The sequence below is a fragment of the Paroedura picta genome, chromosome 12, assembly GCF_049243985.1.
Source record: "Paroedura picta isolate Pp20150507F chromosome 12, Ppicta_v3.0, whole genome shotgun sequence".
Taxonomy (NCBI): domain Eukaryota; kingdom Metazoa; phylum Chordata; class Lepidosauria; order Squamata; family Gekkonidae; genus Paroedura; species Paroedura picta.
In genome coordinates, this window is record NC_135380.1 from 1,682,811 (window position 1) to 1,705,557 (window position 22,747).

At 51.1% G+C, this 22,747-nt stretch overlaps 1 protein-coding gene and 1 long non-coding RNA gene across 2 annotated transcripts in view; one reads left to right on the forward strand and one right to left on the reverse strand.

Moving 5' to 3' along the window:
* LOC143821325 (uncharacterized) lies at positions 1 to 16,292 on the reverse strand. The gene is made up of 2 exons (XR_013225766.1): positions 7,391 to 16,292; positions 1 to 5,553 (listed from the first exon to the last, which is right to left on the reverse strand). It is a non-coding gene; the product is annotated as an uncharacterized LOC143821325 (long non-coding RNA).
* The window catches only part of LOC143821323 (NXPE family member 4-like), a 12,863-nt gene continuing 5,432 nt past the window's right edge, over positions 15,317 to 22,747 (forward strand). The window contains exons 1-4 of the mRNA XM_077305153.1: positions 15,317 to 15,517; positions 16,047 to 16,807; positions 17,276 to 17,337; positions 21,204 to 21,422. Of these exons, the coding sequence (XP_077161268.1) occupies positions 15,413 to 15,517; positions 16,047 to 16,807; positions 17,276 to 17,337; positions 21,204 to 21,422 (1,147 nt within the window). The 5' untranslated portion in view covers positions 15,317 to 15,412. The remainder of the gene's footprint in view (positions 15,518 to 16,046; positions 16,808 to 17,275; positions 17,338 to 21,203; positions 21,423 to 22,747) is intronic.

Sequence of the window (22,747 nt, forward strand, 5' to 3'; positions counted from 1 at the left end):
TCTTATGCATGTATTTATTTACCCACTGCTGTGGAACTCAAGGTGTCTTACAGTAAAAATAAAATATTATAAAACACACAATTTAAAAAAAGAATCTTGTTTAAACATTAAGAGCCACATTTTAAAAGCTCCAATTAGGACTCCAATGAGAAATAACCTCTGAATGGGTCAAATGCAGCCGCTAAATACAGCTGTGTGTTTGCCTCTCGGCCTCCCCTCGGCCTCACTTCTAGCTCCCAAGGCTCTGCCTGTGAGCATCCGCAGGTACCTTCATCCCCGTCTTCCTGCTTGTATCCAATTTTGGGAAATGTTTTTTGCATCCTTGATGGGACCCCCCCCCAACGCAAGAGGGAGGCCCAGAAAGGGATGCTTCTGAGACATCTCTTCAAAGGACCGAGGGGGAGAGCGGACCCCGAAAGGCTGCCATCTGCCGACTGTCAGGATTATTTCATTTCCTTCCCCAATTAGTGCCTGCTAAAGGATTTCGGAAGCGGCTCCTAACAGGCGCGGCGCTCAGAGGTGCGAGAGGTCGCTTGCTGAGACTCCTCTCCCGCTGCTTCCACACATGCTGCTTAAAGTGTTTCTGAGTCTCTCTCCTGCTGCGTAGAAAAAGACAGCCATGAAGTTTCGAATCAGGTTTCAAAAGGCGTTCGTGTCACCAGGGGAGACAGAGTTCCAATCCCGTTTCAGACATCCCGCCGTCCGTATCTCACTTGCAAACCGGCAAGTTCTGCGCAGGAGCAGACAAAACTGCCTCTTATCTCATCAGGTGGTTGGCCTGACTCGGCATTGTCTGCTCTGGCCGGCAGCAGCTCTCTCGGCTTCCAGGCAGAGACGGGTCTTCCTAGCCCTGGCGAGCCATGATTCTTTCCAGGCTGCCCCTGAGATCTTTGACATGCAAATACGATGGAGTTTGGGGCCCTTCACAGAAGGAGCTGCCTTTCACCAAGCCCAGGGCCAGGAAGGGCCATGGCTGAGCGGAAGAGCTTCTGCTTGGCATGCAGAAGGTCCCGGGTTCAATCCTCATGGCAAAACATGATCCCCAAGGCGGGGAATGGGATGCCCCTGGGGATGGCAACAGGCTTCTCCCCGCTGGGCTGGCAAGGCCCATTCCAGAGCTCAGAGATGTAGGCCTTTTCTGCATGCCCCAGTTGCCCCTGCTTCCCTTCGGGGTTGTCCCACCAGCACTTGCATCCGTTTGGCTCTTCTGCACGTCTGCCCTCCTTGTGCCTTTTCCCAGCTTAGTTATCAGTTTATTTTCTTCTGCACGCGACTGAAACAAAGAGGATTTTCAAGGGATGGTGCTGTTATCTCTGATGTTGTTAGCAGTGGCATAAGAACACCTCCCCCCAAAAAAGATATTGATATATCATTGTAGTGCCCTAAAATATTGATATTATCATTGTAGTGCTACATCAAGATAGGTAGCTGTGTTAGGCAGTCTGCAGCAGCAGAAAAGAGCAAGAATTAAAGGACAGCAAAATTTATGGCCGGGTGGGAGCTTTCAGGAGTCACAAAGTGAGCCAGGACTCACAACAGCTCCTCCCCTGACACAAATTTCCACGTTTCTACCACCATAGTGTCTACCACCATAGTGTCGTAGAGATAGTTTAAACAGGTTCCTTGAATTCCCATCTTACTTTTTTTTTAAGTAAATCTTTATCTGCTTCCCATGTGGAGACGAGCCTTTCCCCCTTAAAACCACAACGAAAGCACAGAATTCATTAGACTATCCGTATAACAGTAGGGTGATAGATTGATACTTTAGGGCCTTTCAAAAGGAACACGGAAACTATTCATCTTCTGGGTGGGGGCGAAGGTGTGGCTGAACAATGGCAACCCTTCAATCATTGCAAAGTAAACTCAGGGAGGGTAGGACAAAAGAAAATGCAAGCATTACACACAAGGAACAAGCCAGCTCAGAACCAGTTTCCAGCAAAACTTTGGGGTAAAAGTGGTCTAAGAGCTGGAAAGAAACCAGGGACAACAACAACAAGAACAAAAGTTTTGAAAACCAAAAGCACAAAAAATGCATGCGGAAATCAGCCCAGGAATTCATGGCCCAGAACTGACTGGAGGGGGAGGGGGGAGCACATGTGGAAAATACCTTGGAAGGAAGCCCTGTGGAGTGCTTCAGATCCTCATAGACCCAAGAAGCACGATTTCCATGAAATGAACCACGGCTGTTTCTTGTATCTCTTTTATTTGATTTTTAATTCTTATTTATAATTCCCTTTTCTCCCCCACAGGGGCCCTGTGGCTTACTTTGCTCTCCTTTCCCCATTTTTATCCTGGCAACACCCCTGTGAGGTAGGCTAGGCTGAGAGTATGAGGCTGGCCCCAGGTCACCCAACGGGTTTCCGTGGGGATTCGAACCTGCGTCCAACATCCGGGCCAGGACATCAAGCTGGCTCTCCAGCTCCTTGCTAAGAAACCAGTAAGATGCGATCCGCCTCCCATGAGCTCATCCAGCCACAGAAAAGGCATAAGAAGTGGGAGGAACAAGCAGGCATTAGGAAGAATTACGAAGGGCCAGGATTTTACAACCCTTGCATATAAATAGGCAGCACTAAAGATTGGCACATCCCCCCCCCCCATGCTAAAGCTCCCTCTGCTGTGGCATTTTAACACGCAGGCACCGTGGGCAAACTTTATTCTCAATAAAATAGTCTGTAAAGAACAACAGCTCCTGGGAATGACTCAGGCTGAGCCCAGTACAAACCATCAGTACCTATGCAAGTCTCACAGAAACACACAATGCTCACAAAACAAAGATGGAAACAGCACAGGGCAAAAGCTAGCTGCAAGATCAATAGGCCAACTATAGGAATCAGATCCATGTCCCCACAACCAGCCTGTCAAGGTGGCTTCAGGGCGTGGTATCACCCTTGCCCCTGTTTCAGTGGTTCTCTTGCCAGACCCTGGAAGAAGACTGAACAGATGGTAACCAGCAGAGGGGGCTGGAAAAGCCTCGCCAGAACTCAGAAGCTAAGCAAGATGGACCCTGGCTAGTGCATCGAGGGAGACCATCAAGGACGCCCAGGGTGGCTATGGCAAGGCAGGCAAAAGCAAGCTACTTCTGATCCTCTCAAGCCCTTCACTGCTGGGTCACCAAAAGCCAGCTGCTAATTGACAGCCCTACACAAACACACATACCCACACCCTGCAGAGCAGACTGGAAATTTAGCCAGAAGACAGCTTAGATCAGCATGCAAAAGAACTTAGCTCAGCAAATCTCTTACGGGAAAAGAGAAAGCCTGTAATAGATTGTAGGAGAACTACCAATAGCAGAAGCCACCAGACAGGATGAGTATTGACTGTAACAGAAGGGAAACAAAGGCAAAAAAGTTGTGAGGATTGGGTTGTCAAGTAAGATGCATGTGAAAACATCAAACATTAAAACTGCATTTTTTAAAATTTTCCATTTTATATCAAATTGAAGTTCTCAGTGAGATGAAACTGTCAGTTTTTAAAGTATTTAAATCATCTGAAAAATAATGGAGATATTGTGATGCAGTGCTGGAGCATTATGCTTACTGCCTGCAGCCGTACGGTACGGAGCATGAAGTGCGCACCTCATGCCTGGCCTGCTGCATGTTTGCGGCTCAGGTCCCTGTGTCCTTGCAATTTTGCCACCTGACTGTTACTTCCATAATGGATTTCTATTGAATTTCCCATTGCATATCTTAATTTCCCCATGGCTGCCGCTTACGATGTTTTCACATCAAAAATCCCTACAGCTGAATATCTTTCAGAACTAACTTCACTAGTTCTGAAATCCAAAATAATGAACACATGCTCATTTCAAAACAGGCCACCTTAAATTTTTATCAGGACAACTATTTCACATAGGACCTCATCTTTCTTGCCTCATGTCCTCCCATCTCAGCTGAACAGCACATTTCTCCTCAGTCGGAAGCCATACCATTAGGGACTTATTCCAAAGGACAAAGTCATAGCTCAACCAGGAATCTTCTCTTAAGCAAGCAGCCAGTCTTATCTCATAACAAAGAACCAAAAAAACAAAACAAAAAAAACAATGGCTAAACGGTTTCTGGCTCCCACTCACGCACACCAAAATCCTATGTGAGGACAATAGGTCCTGCCAATAGAAGGATGATTCGTTCCAGGAACAAGGGGGGAACAGCAAGACACATTCCATACATTCATCATGTATAACATTGCCTGAAAATGTTATAATGCTTTTGAAGAATTAAAAAGATATACCGCCCAACCAGCAAGAATCTACAGCATCAGTGCCCTAGAGGAGTATGCCATCTATACCCACGGACCCCTACTCCAGATGTTTATAAAACAGATAGTTGGAGGGGGCCACACAGGCCATCTAATCCAACCCCCTCCTGCTCAGTGCAGGATTAGCCTCAAGCATCCAGGATAAGTCTCTCTCCAGCCACTGCTTGAAGACCGCCAGAGAGTGGAGCTCCCCAACTCCTTAGGCAGCCCATTCCACTGTTGAACTACTCTGACTGTGAAAAATTCTTCCTGCTATCTAGCTAGTATCATACTACACATAGTTGAAAACCGTTGTTGGGGGAATCTCCTCTGCTGCCAACAGGAACCTCTGCCTGCCGTCCTCTAAGTGACAACCTTTCTGATACTTCAAGAGAGACATCATGTCCCCTCTCCTCTTCCCCAGGCTGAACATCCCCAAGGCAGACCTGGGACATGAGACATCGGGGAGGAGGATGGAGCAGAGACCTCTCAATGGCTTCAGCACTGCCTGGGCAAGACACCTAATCCAAGCTATCATTGTCCAGGCAAGGTGGGAAGGAGAGCCATGGCCACCTCACCTGAGTGGAAAATGGGGCTGCCTATTTTTAAACAAAACAGCACATGGGGTGCCTCCCTGAAGCTTACCTGTTCCACTCCATTTCTTTCAGCATATCCCTCCCAGCCTCGTTCAGTTCTACTTCCAAAGGCAGGGAGGGAGAAAGTTTTTTCCAATAATGGAAAGATACTAAGGTAAGTCGCAGGAAGGGCCAGAAAAACCCACTGTCAGCAATGGCCAGGACAACTGAATTTATTTGCTATCAAACATACCCAGAAGGCAGGCAGGAAAAGGCACTCAGGATCCCTGCAGCCGAGCAAAAACAGTTTTCTATTGTCTGCAGGTGGGAACCCCCACTTTCCAAAGCAGTCAGCCTCAGCATCCCTTCCAGGGCCAGGAGGCAACACAGGGGAAGGGCCTCAGCCCTTGTGTGCGGCCCTGACAGGCTGCACCTACTTGGCCAGGAGGATGAGAGCCAGAGTAGAGTCCAAGAAGTCAAAAGCCACAGAGACAATTCATACAGCAAGAACAGGGGGAGCAAAGTCAAACCCGGGACAAGAGCCAAATAAACAGTCAAAGCCAAACCTTGGTCAGAAGACAAGCCCAAGGTCTAGAGCTGGGAGTGCAGTCAAGAGTCAGGCCAAAGTCAGGAACCAGGAGTCAGGCAGAGCTTCACCATGGAGAACCAGAACAAGGAGCTGACTGCAAAGAACAGCAGGGAACGCATGCACTGCACCCACAAAGGACCTTGAGGCAAGGTCCTCCTGAAATACACAGAGCAGGTAGAGCAGCCCTCAGCCAGAGTACTTGCAGCTGGATCTAGTCATTGTCAGAGGAAGGAGGTGCACCTGGGCCCCATCTACCTTGACAGCAAGCTGACAAGCAGCTGATCTTCTGACTGCTGTCAAGGTACATACAAGAAAATAGTATATAGGAAACCCAAAGAAAGAAGGGGGATAAATAGCAAACTATATAATATATATAATTATAAATTATCACAAGACACTATAGAGTTGAAGTTGCATACAGCCAACTCACTCCCTACCTGATTGGCCCTTTCTTGGGGTGAGCTGCCAATAGGGAGAGAGAACACTCTGCCATTTTAGTCAGTGCCAATTGCACTCTGCCAATGAGGGGCAATCAGTTCTAACTGCACTCTCCCAATAAGGGCCAATTAGCTCAAATTGCACTCTGCCAACGAGGGCTGATCAGTTTAAATTGCACTCGGCCAGCAAGGGCCAATTAGTTCAAATTGCATGCAGACAACTCATTCCCTACCTGATTGGTCCTCCCTGGGGGTATGCCACCAATAGGGAGAGGGTACTCTTCTAATGAGTGTCAATTGTGGGGCTTATCTTCCCTCTTTTTCCTCCTCCTGCTGCTTGTTGGGTAGAAGAGATGCCGTCTTCTCTGAAAGGCCCTGCTGCTGGTAAGTTGCTCCATCCTCAGCCTCTTCCCTGGCCCAGCCTGGGGGAAGCCTTTGGAAGATGTGGGGATAGTGGGGGACCAGTGTTGACACTGTTGTATGGGGGTGGGGGTAAGTGGGTCATTGCGCTTGGGAGTCTGCTGTTCAGCCTCTTCACCACACTGGATCTCAAGATCGAATGGGGAGCGGAGCCCAGGAAGGTCCCCACGCAGGGCGGTGTGCTCACGCCCGTGGTGTCCTGGGAGCAACAGGCCTTGCCTCTCAGATGCCGCCTTTCTTCTTTTCTACATTTTTTTTGCCACAAATGCCTCCATTTTTTTAAAGAATCGCTTATTTATCTCACATTGAAAATAAGGTTTTTCAAAATCTATTTTTCTTTAATTTTAGATTCAAAACTTGTTCTCATTCTATTTCTGCATTATAATACATTTGTATACATTACAATGCAGTTTTCTATCATTTTAAAGGTTTCTAAATCAAAGTTTATTTGGTGTGTTGTGTGCCCGGCATGGAGGGAAGGGGGAAGCCTGTGCCTCTGCCTTCGTACGCCTCTGTTGCCAGCTGATAGCCGCCCGAGGAAACCACAGACCTTGCCCTTTAAATACACTCGCCTTAGATAAACCTTGAATGAGAAACAGGGTGTCTCGGAATCTTTGGTATGGACACACAATCATCCTGGCTTTCCAAACTGCTTATCGAATAGTCTATCCTTCATGGGGGGATTGTTTGTTTGTTTCTAGTATGCAAAGGAAGCAAGAATAAAGGATTAGGGTCTATGTTTGACCTAGGAGTCTTAATTTGTCCCGTGATGCTTGCCCACAGGATCGTTTTGGCCAGGCATGTCTGCAGCACAAGCAGAAGAGTCAGTTGGATCTCTAGCCCCAGTGCGGCTGGCAAGCAAAGTTGCCTGGCCTGGTTCAGTGGCACCAGAGAGACCAACAAGGGGTTGTTTTTTGGGGGGAAGGGTGGATGGATAGGAGTTTGCTGCAAACCCAGTCCTGCCCAGTTCATCAGGCCCTCCCCTCCCCTCCCCACATGCCCCAAAGGACTGCAGGGAAGCCAAGGCTCTGTCTTTGGGGTCACTCTAGGGAGCCCTGGGGCTGCCCCTGCTTGCAGAGTGGACACCATCCGCTTTTGCACAGATGCGCTGGCAAACACCGCCCTTCTCGGCCCACCTTTTAATTCAGCGACGGTGGCTGCCCAGCTTCTTTCCTTTGGGCTTCTGGGCAGCCCTCGCCTCAGTTGTAGCGCAGAGTCAATGTTTTGAGGATGTTCACAGCAGAAGCACCCCCACCCGGCAGGCGGTTAGCTGGAGAGAAAAGAGGAGCCGTCATTGTACCTGTGAGGCTCAGGCATGTCCAAGCAGGCAGGTGTGGGGCTCTCTCTTGAAGTTATTTTTAGAGAGCTCCAGCAGTATGCCAAGTGGCATTTTTGGAAGCCTCAGGCAGGCTACCTCTGCCTGGAGAGTCTAAATCTAGGCTGGGCATGAGGGGAGGGGAGCACAAGCAAGCGGGAAAGGGAGAAATGGCGGATACATTTTGAACCGGGGCCTTGAGACCTTCTGAAGCTGCACTTCAGTGGGAGATGCGGCTGGAAGGGTCTATCAAGGTGGGGCTTGTGGAGGGGATGAGAAGGGAGAGAGAAAGAAATGGTGCCATGGTGGCACTCAGGCAGTGAGTCACAGACACAAGGAACAGGAGGAATTAATCAGCCCCCCCTTCCCCCTCCCTCTAGGTCAGTCTTGTCTACTCAGACTGGCAGCTGCTCTCCAGGGTCTCAGGCAGAGAAAGGTCTTTTCCATCACCTCCTGCCTGGTTCTTTTAATTGGACAAGCTGGGGATTGAACCTGGGGCCTGCCGCCCAAGCAGAGGCTCTTTGGCTGAGCCAGGCCCCCTTCCCCAAATGCCAGCAGAAACCTCAGCCAGTGGTTGGCTAGCTGGCTGCGGAGCAAGATGGGGGCCCCTGAAGCCCTTGAACCTCTTTGTCCATCAAAGCCTCTGCCAGAGATCCTCCTTGTCTCAGGCTGCCCTCGGAAGGTAGGAAAGCAGGGAGGAAGTGCCTTTTACGAAGCTCAGCTTGGTGCTGCCTGTCTGAAATCCATCCTCTTCTTCTTCTACGCACTTAGTTCCACATTAGCTCTAAATGCATTTTGGGACAGATGGCTTTCTGACTAGTTTTCTCATTACATTAAAAAAATTTTTTTGGACATTTTACTCCTTTGATCACATTGGATTTTTAGATGGTTTGAATGCTTCAGAAGCTGGAAAAGTGTGATGACAAAAACTACCTTAATAAATAAAGACTCAGGCAAATGGGCAAAGCCAAAATCCCCAGATCTGTTCCTGACCCCCCAGATCAATGCTGCAAGATTTAAAAGAGGCATAAAATTGAAATTGGGAAGTGTTGATCCGATCCTGTAGGCCGTTCAGTGCAAAATATTCCCACTCAAGAGTTCCAGGAAGGTAAAAAGCTCTGGTCTTGAAGACCTCGCAAAAGATTTTAAAATATGCTTTTAGCTGAGAATATTTCCCATTTTGTGTGTTTGGTAAAATGAATAACTCATTTGTACTAAAGGCATCCACAGACTACTGGGCAGGGTGCAAAGAACATGCACCCTTGTGGCACCCAAGATTTGAGGCCGAGTGGAACAAAATCTCTGATGACCAGCACCCCCCCCCCCCCCATTTCCCAGCAAGGTGGGATCGGGTAAATGAGGATCCCGACCTCCAGCAGGCAGGGGTCAAGGTGAAGATGATAATAAAGCCCCTCTGAGTCTGAATAATGCATGATCATAGTTTTCTTTTGAGATGACTGTGATGCATTTTAATGTCTTTTGTGCATTTTTATTATGATGGAATCGTGGGGTTGCTGTTTTGGCTTATTGGCTGATGCCTTTAAGGACTGTTAGGAGGAGGAGGACGACTCTGTAGCCTAAAGGGAACACGTGCAAATACATGGGGGGGGGGGGCTGAGAGAAGAAGCAAGAATAAACATTGCTTAAAATACATTAGCACAGAAGGAACACTCTTTCAAGAAGAGAAGGAAATCTAGTGAAGAAAAACCCCACAATCTAACCTTGAAGTGAAAAGAAACTAGGACAAGGTGCATCTCCCCTCCCCCGTCCATCAAAATAAATATGAAAAGTTAGCCGGAGCAACAATGCCTGCTAGGGGGCGAAGGACCAAGGCACGGCACCTTCAGGCAAAAGGTGAAACTGAGGCTTCTTTGATATGGGCTCCTTAACCCACTGCAGATTTTTTGAAAAAGAGAATGTGCCATACACCTCAAGGATAAAAAGCAGCAGCAACAAAGAGAGCGCTTCAAAGAGCACAGCCGCGTTGTGTGCAAGAGAATAGCCGGATCGGAATATCTGACAAAGGGAGATTTGATTCCTGGAACCTGATACTCCGAAACATCTTGTTGGTCTCCAAGGGGCTACTAGACTCAAATCAAACAAAGGAAAGAAGGCCAGAGCAAAGCAGTTTTTTGAAATCCTGGATTAGAACTTCATTTAGCCTGTGCAACGACGTTCTATTCTTAAGGTGTGTGAAACCGCATAAAAAAATCTTTTTGCCCTCTTGCCAAAATGGGTTAAAGATCCCACATGCAAGAGAACTAACTTGGAAGGAAATTCTCTTTTCTGAACAGTTTTTTTTTTTTTAAGTTTCAGGTTTTCTGTTTTCAGTTTCCCATTTGGACCCAGGTTCTTCCAGGGCCTCTAGGCTGGGTAGACCAGGCCAGCCAGTCTCCACAGATCTTGGAAGCTATTGAAGGTCGGCCCTGGTTCGACCTTGGATGGGAGACCTCCAGAGTCGCTATGCAGAAGCACCTCTGAACACCTCTTGGGGTAGCCATACATTGGATTGAAGCCCCTTCACTTCAGGGAACTGAGCGATGGAATACTCAACCTCATACGTGGGTAGCAGAGGGCTCAGGGCTAAGCACAATGGAAGCAGAACATGCCTTCTTGTGAATGCGCTAAGAAGAAACACGATCCTGCAGGCAGTGCTCTTCAGGCAAATGCAGCTCCTTCACTAGAGGAAGCCCATGGCGAGCTGTTCTAGGCTAAGCTGTCTGAGATGGAGAGAAATGCAAATCCCTTGTTTGTGTCTCGCTCTCAAGGATGGAGAGTCGTCTCAGAGAGGGACAAAGACTTGTCAAAGGAGGAGGGAGAGACCAGAATTCCCTGAGAGCCATCCTTCTGCTCCAAGGGAGACTATAATGAAAGAGCGGAGGGTAAACAGGAAGTTGAGGGACCTGACTTGAAGAGCCTAAATGGACCTTAGATCCCCCAAAGTCTGGATGGGCGACATGCCTTGTTCAAAACCTCTCCGACAGCCCAGGGCGCAAGGGTTGTTTGTCACAGCCTGGGAGCCGGGGACCGCTGCCGGCTGGGAAGCCAATGGGAGCTGAGTATGCCACCAGGGGCCCAGGCGGGAGCTTTTTGCTCTGCAGAACTGGCATCTGTTTCTGCAGCTTTGCTGAGAGGGAGTCCCCCAAGGTGTGTTTCTTGGAGAGCTGCCCTGGCTCTGTTGAAGCCGCCTCCCACCTGTGCAACACAATGCCAGGACTACTCGGGAGGCAATCCGGAGTGACCCTCTCCCCTGCACCTGCTCCCGCACTCCGGGTCCCCAGGAATTAACCTGCCTGGAGCTCAAGCAAGGAGCTCTCCCACGACAGCAGAATCTCGGCAGCCCAGGTAAGTCTTAACATATTCAGGGTGGGAATTCTTTTGCCAAGTCCTTGTCCGAAGGCCCTGCAAGTGGAACTCCGTCCACACAGCAGGGCTTTCCTGCAGCATGGTGTGAGAGAGGGTGCTGAGAGCACGGGAAGGAGATGTTGGCAGAAACGGGGGTCTCACTATGAAGACACGCACTGCACACAAAAAAGAAGCATGGAAGCAGAGGAAGAAAACGGAACTGTAGAGCCAAAAGGCATTTAGCAATACCTTCCTCACTGAGTGATCGTTCCGTGTAGGATTTTCCAGTCCTGCTCAGCACCGCACAACATGTAGCCGTAGATTAATGCGTGGTGCACCACACAGCCGCCTCTGTTTGTGCCCCTGTAAATGAACTCTTCCCTTATCTGTAAATATTTGTTCTCGGCCGACGGGAATAAGGAAAACGTTACAGGCTATAAGAGGCAAGTCTGTGGGATTCTATGCAAAGTTTAAAAGCAAGCCAGATCTGAGTAGTACCATTCACGCTTTGTGATACCACAGTCTAATGTAGCGATGGCAGCCTCCAGGGAAGACCTGGGGATCCCCTGGAATTCAGGATGGATGCTTGGGGAAGGGGCCTGACTCTGTGGCATTGCCCCCCCCAGCGAGATCCCAGTCCTCGGATCCCATCCTCAGATCTCCAGGAGTTCATCATCCTGGCTTTGCTAGTCTGATTCAATGGCTTATGGCAACATTTACATCCTGCCTTCTCTCCTCAGTTACAGATGAATTCAAATAATATCGCAGTCCGTCAACAATATGAGAACAACACACAACACTCTACGCTGTGTGGCGGGTGGCCACTGTCTGACTCCGCCCACGGTCCCTCAAAGAAAATGGTCCCCAAAGCACTTTCCTGGGGGCACCCTTATTTGGGGGGACAGAACCTGGACCCCAAAATCCAATCATCACCAGATGTGGAGGTCATGTAGGGAGAGTCATCCAGAGATCCAGATGTGGAGGTCATGTAGGGAGAGTCATCCAGAGATCCAGATGTGGAGGTCATGTAGGGAGAGTCATCCAGAGAACCCCTGGCATCTTTAGTTTGTACGGAACCTGCTTTATACAAATCTAAGCCTTGCAACCGTGTCACTGTCTAAACCAGGGTTGGTCAAACTGCAGCCCTCCGGATGTCCGTGGACTACAATTCCCAAGAGCCCCTGCCAGCATTCGCTGGCAGGGGCTCGTGGGAATTGTAGTCCACGGACATCCGGAGGGCCGCAGTTTGACTACCCCAGGTCTAAATGACTGCCTGCCTGTTGGCACTTTGACAGCTGCAGGTTCAGGCATGCCTAGAATGGGTTCTGTGCAAACTAGAGGCACCCCTCAAAAGCTCCTCCATATGCCCTCCACGTTTGGTGTCTCCTGCTTGCCCAGGATTGATTCTATATACTTTGAACCTCCTCAATCTGTCTAAAGCTGTGGTCATTTGGACAGGTGCAGGTTCAGGAGCCTACAGAACAGATCCTGAGCAAGCCAGAGACACTAAACTTGGAGGACGGACAGAGGAGCATCCAGGAGAAGACTGCTGCAAGTTTGGCTTTTCTTCTTGCATGCTATTTGCTCTATACATTCCTGAACGACCTGCACCTGCCAGACTGACTGCCTTTCAGCAGTAATTTTAACAGGTGGATGTGCAGGAATATACAGAATGGATCCTGTGAAAGTTACACGTATCAGCTTTTTGTGGGAACTCCCCCAGATGTTCCTCTACCTGCCCTCCAAGTTATTGCTTTGAAGCTATGGAAATATTTTGATTGAGTGGAGACAGCCTGTCTGGGAATGTCATAAACCGGCACAAAACCTCCATGAAGAACTGGAAAGTTTGTGCTGGTTGACCTACCAGGACATTGACTTCATGAACCAGCCATGATTTGTCATGAACTTTCGTTCATGAGCTGGAGGCTGCCCATCCCTGACCACCCCCAGGTGGAGCCCCATTGAGGCTTCCACCCACCATCTGTGAGACCAGGCATACGCCTCTCCCCTACTCCCTGGGGCCTCCCTGGGACTGGCGTGTGGTGGCAAAAGGCAGGGTTGGAAATGTCGGAAACAGACTCGAGAAGAGCTGCTCTTTCAGCATGATGGTCTCAGTGGCGCTTCCATGAAACCTGTGATCAAGAAAGGCAGCTCTCTGCCCCCACGCCTCGGGGAGAGGCCAAGCTATTAATCTAAATCACATTTAATTTGATGTGCTGCTGCTGCTGCTTTGAGTTCAACCAAGGTTCGCAGAGTTCAGAGTATGAAAAAGATGGATGCATCTGGTTTAGGGCCTCCAGGAAAGATTTAGGATGGGTGTATATTGCTACAGCCATTTCCTTGGTTGGTGGATTGCTGGTTAATAGTCCCCCAGCGAGCTAATGGTTCCAAGATGGCTGTCTGAGAGCTCCCTGGAGAAACTAACCTCCTCCTTCTCCCTTTGAGTGGAGGTGGCGGAACGACAGCAGAAAAAGAGCGATTTGTAGTTGGGAAAGCAGAGAGAGAAGGAAGAAGGGTCCCCCCACCCCGCCCCAGAGGTGGCTAAGGCAGTTGCCAAAGATCCTGCTTTGGAATCTGATGCCAATCAACTGTTGTTCCCTCTGCTTGGGAACTTTGCACTTTTTAAATAGAGCAAAAAGGTAAAGGTATCCCCTGTGCAAGCAGCGAGTCATGTTTGACCCTTGGGGTGCCTTGAGCCGGCTGCTGGCATCAAACTCCCAGCCTCATGGTCAGAGCTTCAGACAGCATGTCAGCTGCTTTACCACCCTGCACCACAAGAGGCCTTTATATAAAGGAACCGCAAATCCCCCTGTGCTCTCATCCAGAGGAAATGGGGCCCAATACTTATTTATTTTTCTTTTTGCACCATCTCTTCAAACTTCTTTTCAACTTTCCCTTATGGTCCCTGTGGGCTCTTATGCTGGCATTTCTCCTCAGATGGTGTTTACCATCTGTTTGGGGCAACATTCCCAAGCAAGCAACTCAAATAAGTATTTATTTGCCTCATTTATAGCCCACCTTGTCCCATGGACTCAAGGCAGGTTGCACAGGGTTGCCACTGACAGGATTGGACACCCAGTTCACAATGCAACGGGCTTAGGTCTGCAGAACCCACTGGAAGAAATCTAAAAGCAGAACTGAAGCAAGGCAGAGATCTTCACGCAGCCTCGCTTCAGTAAGCGAAACAGTCATGTTCACCACGGACCCAAATAACTCATCTATGTAACTTTGTGGCTGAAATACTGTAGGCCCAAACAAGGACCGTATGCGTCTCCTTAGGCTTTTTGCCATCCTGAGAGCCAGTCTCCCTTGGGAACAGAATTCTGCATAAGGGCAGCCAGTGTCTTTTATGAGGCCACGGAAGTCCTTGTGGAAGTGGCATTTTGAGGGGGGAGAGGAAGGGAGGAGTGAGCAGAGAGGGCTTGGGCCCCTCTCTCTGCCCCAGACCAGGAGCCCGCCACAACAGCGGGTCTCAGCTGGCCCTCTTGCTGAGTCTTCTGCTGCCCCCCCCCAGGGCCCAGCGGGGCCCACACACAGCCCCAGTGGCCGCAACACACAAGTGGCAGCAGCCAGTCTGGCCTCAGCATGGCTAGCCAAGAATACCACCAGGGTACCTAAACCGGAGCCACCCAGATGCCCCAATAGGCTCCGAAGGAACTGCATGAAAAGGTGGTTTCTTGCTCCAGTACACCCTCCCCCCCTCCCTCTTTCCTTCTCACACGGAGCATCTTTTACAAGTCGTGGCCTGCCAGAAGCAAATGCGGGGGCCCGGCTGAACCAGAGCTTTAGTGCCCAGAAACTGGGGTGCCCGGCCGTAGTAGAACCAAGGGACCTTTAACCCAGGGGCCAAGAGCCTTCGTACCTCCAGGGCAGCCAGAGTCTGCTGCAAGAAAGGAGGAGGGGTGCGAGTGAGCAGGGCAGCAAGGCAGGCTCTTGAGCAGGACGGGCTTAAATGGCATTTGGGGGAGCCCGAATATCTCTGCTGCTCATTTTGCCCCTGCCCCAAGAAACCCAACTGGGAAGCGTCCCTGGGTGAGGGAGGGAGGGAGGGGTCGGCTCCTACAAAGCCTCTGTGGGCGTCTCCCTTGCAGCACAGGGGCGAGATGTGTCGGGTGCTCGCGGCCCTTGGCTCCCAGAATGATCAGAGCGGGGTTAGCACAGGCCGGTCTCCTCCCCATGGCGTGTGTGACGGGGAGTGCTGACACCGACTTGTGTGCTCCCCACTTACAACCCGGGAGTGGGTCTGCCGCCTTCCGATCCCTGGTCTCTGAGAACGTGAAAGTCTGCCTCCAAAGGGCCCTCTGCCCCTAAGCGAGGCAGTGGGTGTGGCCAACAAAGGCTCGGTTAGGAAAAAGGAAGTGTTCACTTTGATCAGATTTCAGCTCATTCTTCAGCACACAACTCGGAGGGGAGCATTTGAGAGGCGTCCGCTGGCAGTCCCCAAAGAGGCCCCCCCAAATGAGCCCCCAGAGTGCTTTATACCTCCCTGCAGGTGGTTATGATGCTGCCTTCCACCACGGCAAACACACCGAGGGCCTTCTGGGCGCTGGCACTGGGGAGCCTGACCCTGCTCAGCTACGTCCTGCACCAGACAGAGGTCAAGGTATGGGGGCTCGGCCTGCAGAGGGATCCCGGGGGCAGTCCGTGCGGCACCTCTCCTGAAGACCCATTGCAGGCAGCAGCGGCCAGGCGCGGGGCAGGTGGCCCTGGGCTACGGCTGACTCTCCATCCACAACTGCTGCATAGAGAAGGTGCCCCTTCCCCATTCATGGAAGAGTCCTCTTTTTTGCCCTGACCTGAACGAGGGGATTGGCTCCCCCTGTGGCATCTGCCATGAGTCCGGGTGAGAATGGAGGACTGTAACGAAACTCCACCCCAGGCTGGGCATGCGAGAGATGCCCTCAGGGTCGCAGAGGGAGAACAGGCTGGCCTGGCCACAGCAGCTAATGCCAGCCGCTCTGCATCGGCCCCACGGGGCCCGTTCCTTCAGCCTCTGGAGGGCTACGGACTAAGCAGGGCGATGAATAGAACAGAGGGGACTGTGCCGGAATCCGCAGCCCAACCCCAGGGTGTGGTCAGATTCAGGCTGCAGGTTCTAACGGTGTGTTTTTTCCCCTTGTGACTTCTTCAAGATGACTCTCCTTGGAAAGAACAAGGAAAGTTCCACAAAGCTGTCAGAGGAAACAGGTAGGGACTGTGGCCACACGTTCATTGAGGACAGATCCTCTCATGCCTGGTGTACGGCCGGGGAGCCACAGAGAAGACAGGCGCAAGAAATGGGAGAGCTCCTTAAGAAGCTGGACCGGCGGATGCCCAACGTCACTTTCCGGGACGTGAAAACCACCACAAGTGCCAGGAGCAGCAAGGTCACTCTGCTGCACCCCAAGGCCTCTCATTGTGTTGGAGACACCTTGCTGCTTCGACTGGACATGTATGATCATTTGGGCAGCAGGAAGGGGTACGGAGGGGACTTCCTAAGAGCCAGGGTCTCTTCAGCCAAGCTGAAAGCGGGCGCTTCGGGCCACATCGAAGACTATCGGAATGGGACCTACCTGGTGAATTTCACGTTGTTTTGGGAAGGGGACGTCCGGGTTTCCATCGTGCTCATCCACCCCAGTGAGGGAGTCTCCGCTCTGTGGGCAGCCAGGAAGAAGGGGTATGAAAGAATAGCCTTCACGGGCACGTTCTTAAATGGCACCTCCCACGTCGTCACGAAATGCGGCTTTAATTTGACCACCAAGGAGGAGCTCTGCGAGTACCTTGACCAGCGGGATCAAGAGGCCTTCTACTGCGTTAAGCCGGAGCTCGTCCCGTGCGAGGCCTTCACCCACCTGAAGTCCAACAACAGGCCCGTGTCCTACCTCACGGCCCTGGAAAATCACCTGTTTAACAGGTATTCAAAGTCCTGTCACTAGGATTGCCAATTCTGAGTGGGGGAAATCCTGGGGATTTAAGGACAGAGGGCGAGGAGGTCAGAAAGGGAGGTGGAAGGACCTGAGCCACGGGAGAGTGCCACGGAGCCCCCCCCCCCAAGGCAGCATCACATTTGTTCATGTGGATTCTCAAACTCCTCTGTTCACGTGTGCGCTGTCCAGTCGTCTCTTTAGCATGCACACGTTCACAACATCCTCCATGTTCATGTGCAGCCCAGGGCAAGAAAAATAAATTGGTAGAACGTATGCCGTGGGAAAGAAATGGATTTTTTTTTTTTGCAAGCAAAATTCACTGTGAGCTTCGTTTCCAAAGTTAATTTCAAGAGCAAATCCCCCCCCCCACACACAGATGTTCAGTTTACCTGATACTTCTTGCACTGCAAAGTATTTCATGCATTCATTTTGTGTCTCCCCCCCCCCCTTCAAAGGAGCAACATTGGTGTTGAAATTCCACAGCCTTTCGGAGACATTCAAGTATTATCCTGCAACCGTAAGTTGTTATTTTCCCATTGCTTTGAATCCACTGATGATGAAAATGACCACACTTGATCAGTTTTTCCCCCACCTGTCTTTCAAGGAGCTGTGGGTGAATAATGTAGTTCCATCATTGTGTCTTCACAACTCCCCTGCAAAGCAGGTAGCCCAATCTCACCCAGTAAGACTTCATGACTAAGCAGACCAAGGGCTTTGACAAGCCAACCACTCCCTAGCTGCAACTGAGTGGGATGAAAGCTTAGATATTCGTAAGGGAGATCTGTCTGCATAACCGTTGTATCTACTTGGCTACATACTTGAAGTCCAACAACAGGCCCATGTCCTACCATGGGCTCATGGGAGTTGTAGTCCATGGCCATCTGGAGGGCCACAGTTTGCCTACCCCTGGCTTAGCCGATGGGGCGTGTTCGGGAGAGAGCTCCTGCAGCTCCCAAGGTGCAGAAGGCAGAGCTGAGCTGACATGGCCCGCGAAAGTGCTTTTTTCCTTCCACAGCTTAATAGAGGGGTCCCCAGCAGGGTGCCTGTGGGTGCCAGGGTGCCCGCCAAGTATTTTTTGAATATGGGGTGGGGCTTTTGCCCAGCAGGCCTTCTGATTGGCTGTGCAGGTAGAAAGGCATTCCCTTCAACCGGACTTTGGCTTCAAATGCACAAGAGGTACTGGGGCGGCCATTTTGTTGTTGGGCAGATCACCTTGCGTCAAAGTTCCACAGGTGCCCGCAAGACCCAGCCGACTCAGTGGGGATCCAGTAGGGTTCTCAAGGCAAGAGATGTCCAGAGGTGGTTCTCTACTACAGCTGCCTCCGGGGCTTTCCTTGGTGGTCTCCCATCCAAATAAAGACCTGAGATGACCCGGCTTTGCTTCTGAGCTCGGGCAACCCTGGGCTAGTCAGGGCTCAGGCCATTCGCCCCACACATCCCCCAAGCCTTTTGCCCACTGAGATGTCTCTGATGGTGGCCAGAAGTCTAAAGAGGCTGCGGGGTTCTAGCAATAATGTTGGTAGGCACAGCTGGAAGGCGGGCACTTTGCAGGAGACACAGGGCTGAAGGATGGCATTTCTGAGTGCAGGAAAGACCAGGAGAGTGTGAACAGCTGATCTTTAATTTGCAAGATTCCCTCGCCAAAGCTGCTTCACCTTCTGCGTGCCAGATGGCTCCTTTCTCCCCCACTCCCATTGTGAAATGTAAGGGAGTACACACGGAGCTGCCTTCGATGGGGACGTCAGACTGGTCTAAGAAGATTGGCAGCAGCTCTTAGGCAAAGGGCTTTCCACACCACCCGCTGCTTGATCCTGAAGCGGAGATGCTGGGGATTGAACTTGCAGCCTTTTGCATGCCAAGCAGATGCTCTACGCCTGAGCCCCAGGGGTCATCAGAACCCTCAGAGGGCCAATATTCTCAAATATTTGAACCAGGCCTGAAATTGGCCATGTCCTGAAGTTGCTTGTGCTTGGAGCATGAGGCTCTCCCCCGCCCCATCGGCAAGCAATCCTTTCCTCCTCTAGTTTTCTAGGGAGTGAAAGGCAGACCCGAGACCAAAGCAGGGCTGGGATGGGGTCACCCCTTCCCAGTGGCTTTGTTCTGCAGGGCCCCTGGCATCCCGGTTTCTGCTCCCGCTCTGATTTTAGCACCATGGGCAAGATCCACACTTGCCTGAAGAGGAAAATTATTTATCTCAGGGGGGATTTGATGTTATGCCAGTGGATTTGTGTCCTTACTGAGAAGGTGACAGGTGTGTTTTTCTGGGATGTGCTTTCAAATGCGTGCCAGAATCCGATTTTGGCTTTTCTTTGGCGTTTGCTCCACAGTCCACATCTAGAGCTCCTTCCCCTGCTCCTGTTTCGTTGGTCAGCCTTTGGCCTGTGTGGGTGCGCTTCCATTCTCTCACCCTGCAATTTGGGATAAAACAGTGGAGTGATTCTGGACACTACTAAGAGCCCTTCCGGGTGACGATAAGGATCGGCTGTTCTTCCCTGGGGCCAAGGGCCTTCCCAGTCAAACCTGTTTCTCATAATCGCCGGCCGGTTCCCTCCAGAAGGCCCAGGAGTGGACAATGCCGGCCGTCCGTATCTTGCTCCCATTTGTCAGATATCAGGGCACAGTACCCAGTGGGAAGGGCTGGCCCAGGTCACCCCATGAGCCTCATGGCTGAGCGGTCTCATTGTTCGCATCCCATTCTGCACACACCGCGCTTCAGACTCCCAGCACCAAGCAGTCAGACACCCCCAGGCCTTTCCAGGTGCAATGCAAGAAAGAGAGGAGCCCCCCACTCACGCATTTCCCCTCCAGCTGGCTGCCTTCGTAGGATGCGCAGCCTGCATTTCACTTCTAGAGGGAAAGAGGTGCTTAGTTCAGGCTTTCTCAACCAGGGTTTTGAGACAGTCCTGGAAGGGTTTCCCAAATAGGTGGGAGTGAATTATTATTTTTAATATATTTCTAAATGTGTTAAATGTTTATCAGGTAAGATGAAAATATACGCTCATGTCAATGCACCCACCCCTCCCCAAATGGCCAATGAGGGGCCTGGAGGGGGGTGGGAAGGGGAGGGGCTCCGGGTGGGCATGTCCACAGCTCTGCTTCCCAGCCATATTCTGCAGATTGAGCCACTTCTGGGGTTCCTTGAAGTCCAAAGAATGCTTCTCAATGGTCAGAATGTTGAGAAAAGCTGAATTGGGTAATTGTGTGTTTGCAGAATTGCATTGTTTCAACCCTGTTCTTCTCGACGTGGGTTTCCCCCTTGTCAGTTGGGTCCAACTGGTGGTGGCTGGCAGCCAGGGCCAAATTGTGCCCTCAACCCAGCAGGCTCAGTGCAGGAGGCCCAGGATGCTTCTAGGGGCCCATCAAAAAGTTCTACTTTCTTTTGCAATTAGAGTGGGAAAGATGAATTTCTTAGAGGAAATGTTTTGATTTTTTTTTTTCTCACATCAGAAAAAAACATGAAATGTTTAGGGCCCATGAAAATCGACGGGGAATGTCAGCAAGGGGAAATGCTCGGCACCACTGTGCTAGCAGGTAGCGTTTCGGTTGCCTGTAATCTGAAAGGGTCGGGGACACAATCTGGCTGGAAAGCCCCGAACGTGGGGGCAAAACGATCGTCCATCCGTGAAAGAAATGCTTCCTGCTGTTTCACACATTGTGGGTTCTGCCTCAGCATTCAAAACAGGTTGTGGGGCTCATAACGTCCCTTTTCTACCCAAAAGCTAATTTAAGAAACAATTCAAAAGCAGTCCTCTCCAAAGCAACACGAGTAGAGGAAATAAATTCTGGAATGTCTCGGGGGAGGAATATCATAGTTAAGAGGCTGCTTGTACCACTCTGCCAAGTACAACCGTCACGCGACGTACGCAAACTGGAAAAAAGAAAACCAAAAAAGGGCTTTTATGAAAAATATATATGTCTTTTTTGCTTTAATTTCGGTGAACAGCAGTTTTTAAAAAAAGGATTTCACCAGTTCCACGCACACACACACAAATGCACACACCCGCACACGACCGGACTGTGAGATTGGCAGGTGCAAAGTGCCCGTTTTGAAGGAAAAGAAGTAGAGTTGGGGGCAGACTGTCCACGAGCTTTTCTTGCACATGTAGGTTTGTTCAGTCCTCCTGGGCTTCTCATCCTGGTCATTCTCCCCCCCTGGTGAGTCCAAAGCCGGCGGCAGGAAGCCGGTTCCGGATTAACACCCAAAGTCTACTTCTGTGAGCCTCAGTGTCTCCCTCTGCTGGTCTTCTTTACTAAGTGCGCCTGCTGGCATTTTCCAAGTCTGGCGGTTCCACCCACACCGTGTCCTGGGAGGGACCCCACAGCCCTCCACGTCCTCGCCGGCCTCCTCCCAAAAGCAGCTTGTCCCTTGTTCTCTTTTTCCAGGCACCGTAGCGGCACCCAGAAAGAGATGCACTGTCGGGATGAGCTCCCCCACTCCTAGTGGCTTCGTGTGGCAGAATCGGTGGTACCCTGTTTTGTGCACCATGTCCAGCCGCAACACCTTGGAGCAGATGACCGCTTGCTTGGCAAGGAAGCTGGTTTACCTCCTGGGAGACTCAACAGTTCGCCAGTGGATGGAGTACCTCACCAAGAGAGCGAGCAGTAGGTTCTCCTGTGGGCCCAGGGACTATCGGTCTGCTGCCTCTTGCTCAGGCCCGTACTAGGTGCCCGCCCTGGGCCCCTGCCTCCTTCCGCATCAACGGCCAAACAGCGGCCTCTCAGGCAGCATTCCCCCCTTTCTCTTTCTAAGGGAGCCGGCTCTACTGAGCTGCCTCTTTGTCCCCACAGCTGCTCCATGGGGTCTCCCTGGCCCAAGGGCAGACTCTGCCCCAGGAGCAAGACGCAGCGCGATGGCTTAAGGTGGCCAACAACGAGGCCTCTGCTCCCATTTTTGGTGCGACATCCCTCACTCTCATGACTGCAAAGGGAGTTTGTGGGCAGTGCTGGCAAAACCTCGTATAGGGCGAGGGCAAAATTTCACTGGCTGGGACAGAGGCTCCCTTGGCCCTCCGCTTGACTTAATTAAGTCGATTAAATAATTCAGAGGTTGACACTTGCAGCTGTTTAAACTGGCTTGGCTTGAACGATACGGATCCCAGCCCTCTGCTGCTCTCGGTGGACAATGTTGTGCTAGCTTGCAGCAAGATGTCCATTTCGGCATACCAGCTCTCTCATCCCAGTCCCTTCTGGGAAAGGGAACGCAGCCAGTGGCTCCACTTAGCTCTACCCACAGAAGAAGGGACCAGCCAAAGACGGGAAGGTCCTTTTGTCTCGGAAGGAAAGCATGAGCACAACACAGCGGCCCAGAAAGCTGCCGGGTCCGGAATCGGCCCATTGGTCCATCAACTAGTCCCAGGACCTTCTGCCTGCCAAGCAGAGGCCCCTCCACTGAGCCACGGACACCCCCATTCACCTGCTCCTACAAGGAGACTCTTGTGATGGAGACAGATGTTGCCTGCTAGCCATAAGGCGGCGCTGGTGTGCTGCCCACATCTGGATGCCATGTGACTGACACAAGCCTAGGCAGGGGGACCCTGAAGGACATTAACTGGAGGCAAATTAGTAAGGCCAGAATTTCCCTGCCAGGCTAAACCGGCTTGGGCCTCTAGAGCAGGGGTAGTCAAACTGTGGCCCTCCAGATGTCCATGGACTACAATTCCCAGGAGCCCCCTGCCAGCGTTCGCTGGCAGGGGGCTCCTGGGAATTGTAGTCCATGGACATCTGGAGGGCCGCAGTTTGACTACCCCTGCTCTAGAGGTTTGGACTGTGGTCCCGTATGGACCATAGCCCCCAATTCAGACTACAGAGGGGGGGGGGTCAACGGATGTGCTTCGTTAGCCTGAAACCACAAAGCCCTGGTTAGTGTTGCCCATCCTGGTTGCAGATTCATGGCTGGGATCGAATTTCGAGAAGGCTGAAACCACAAA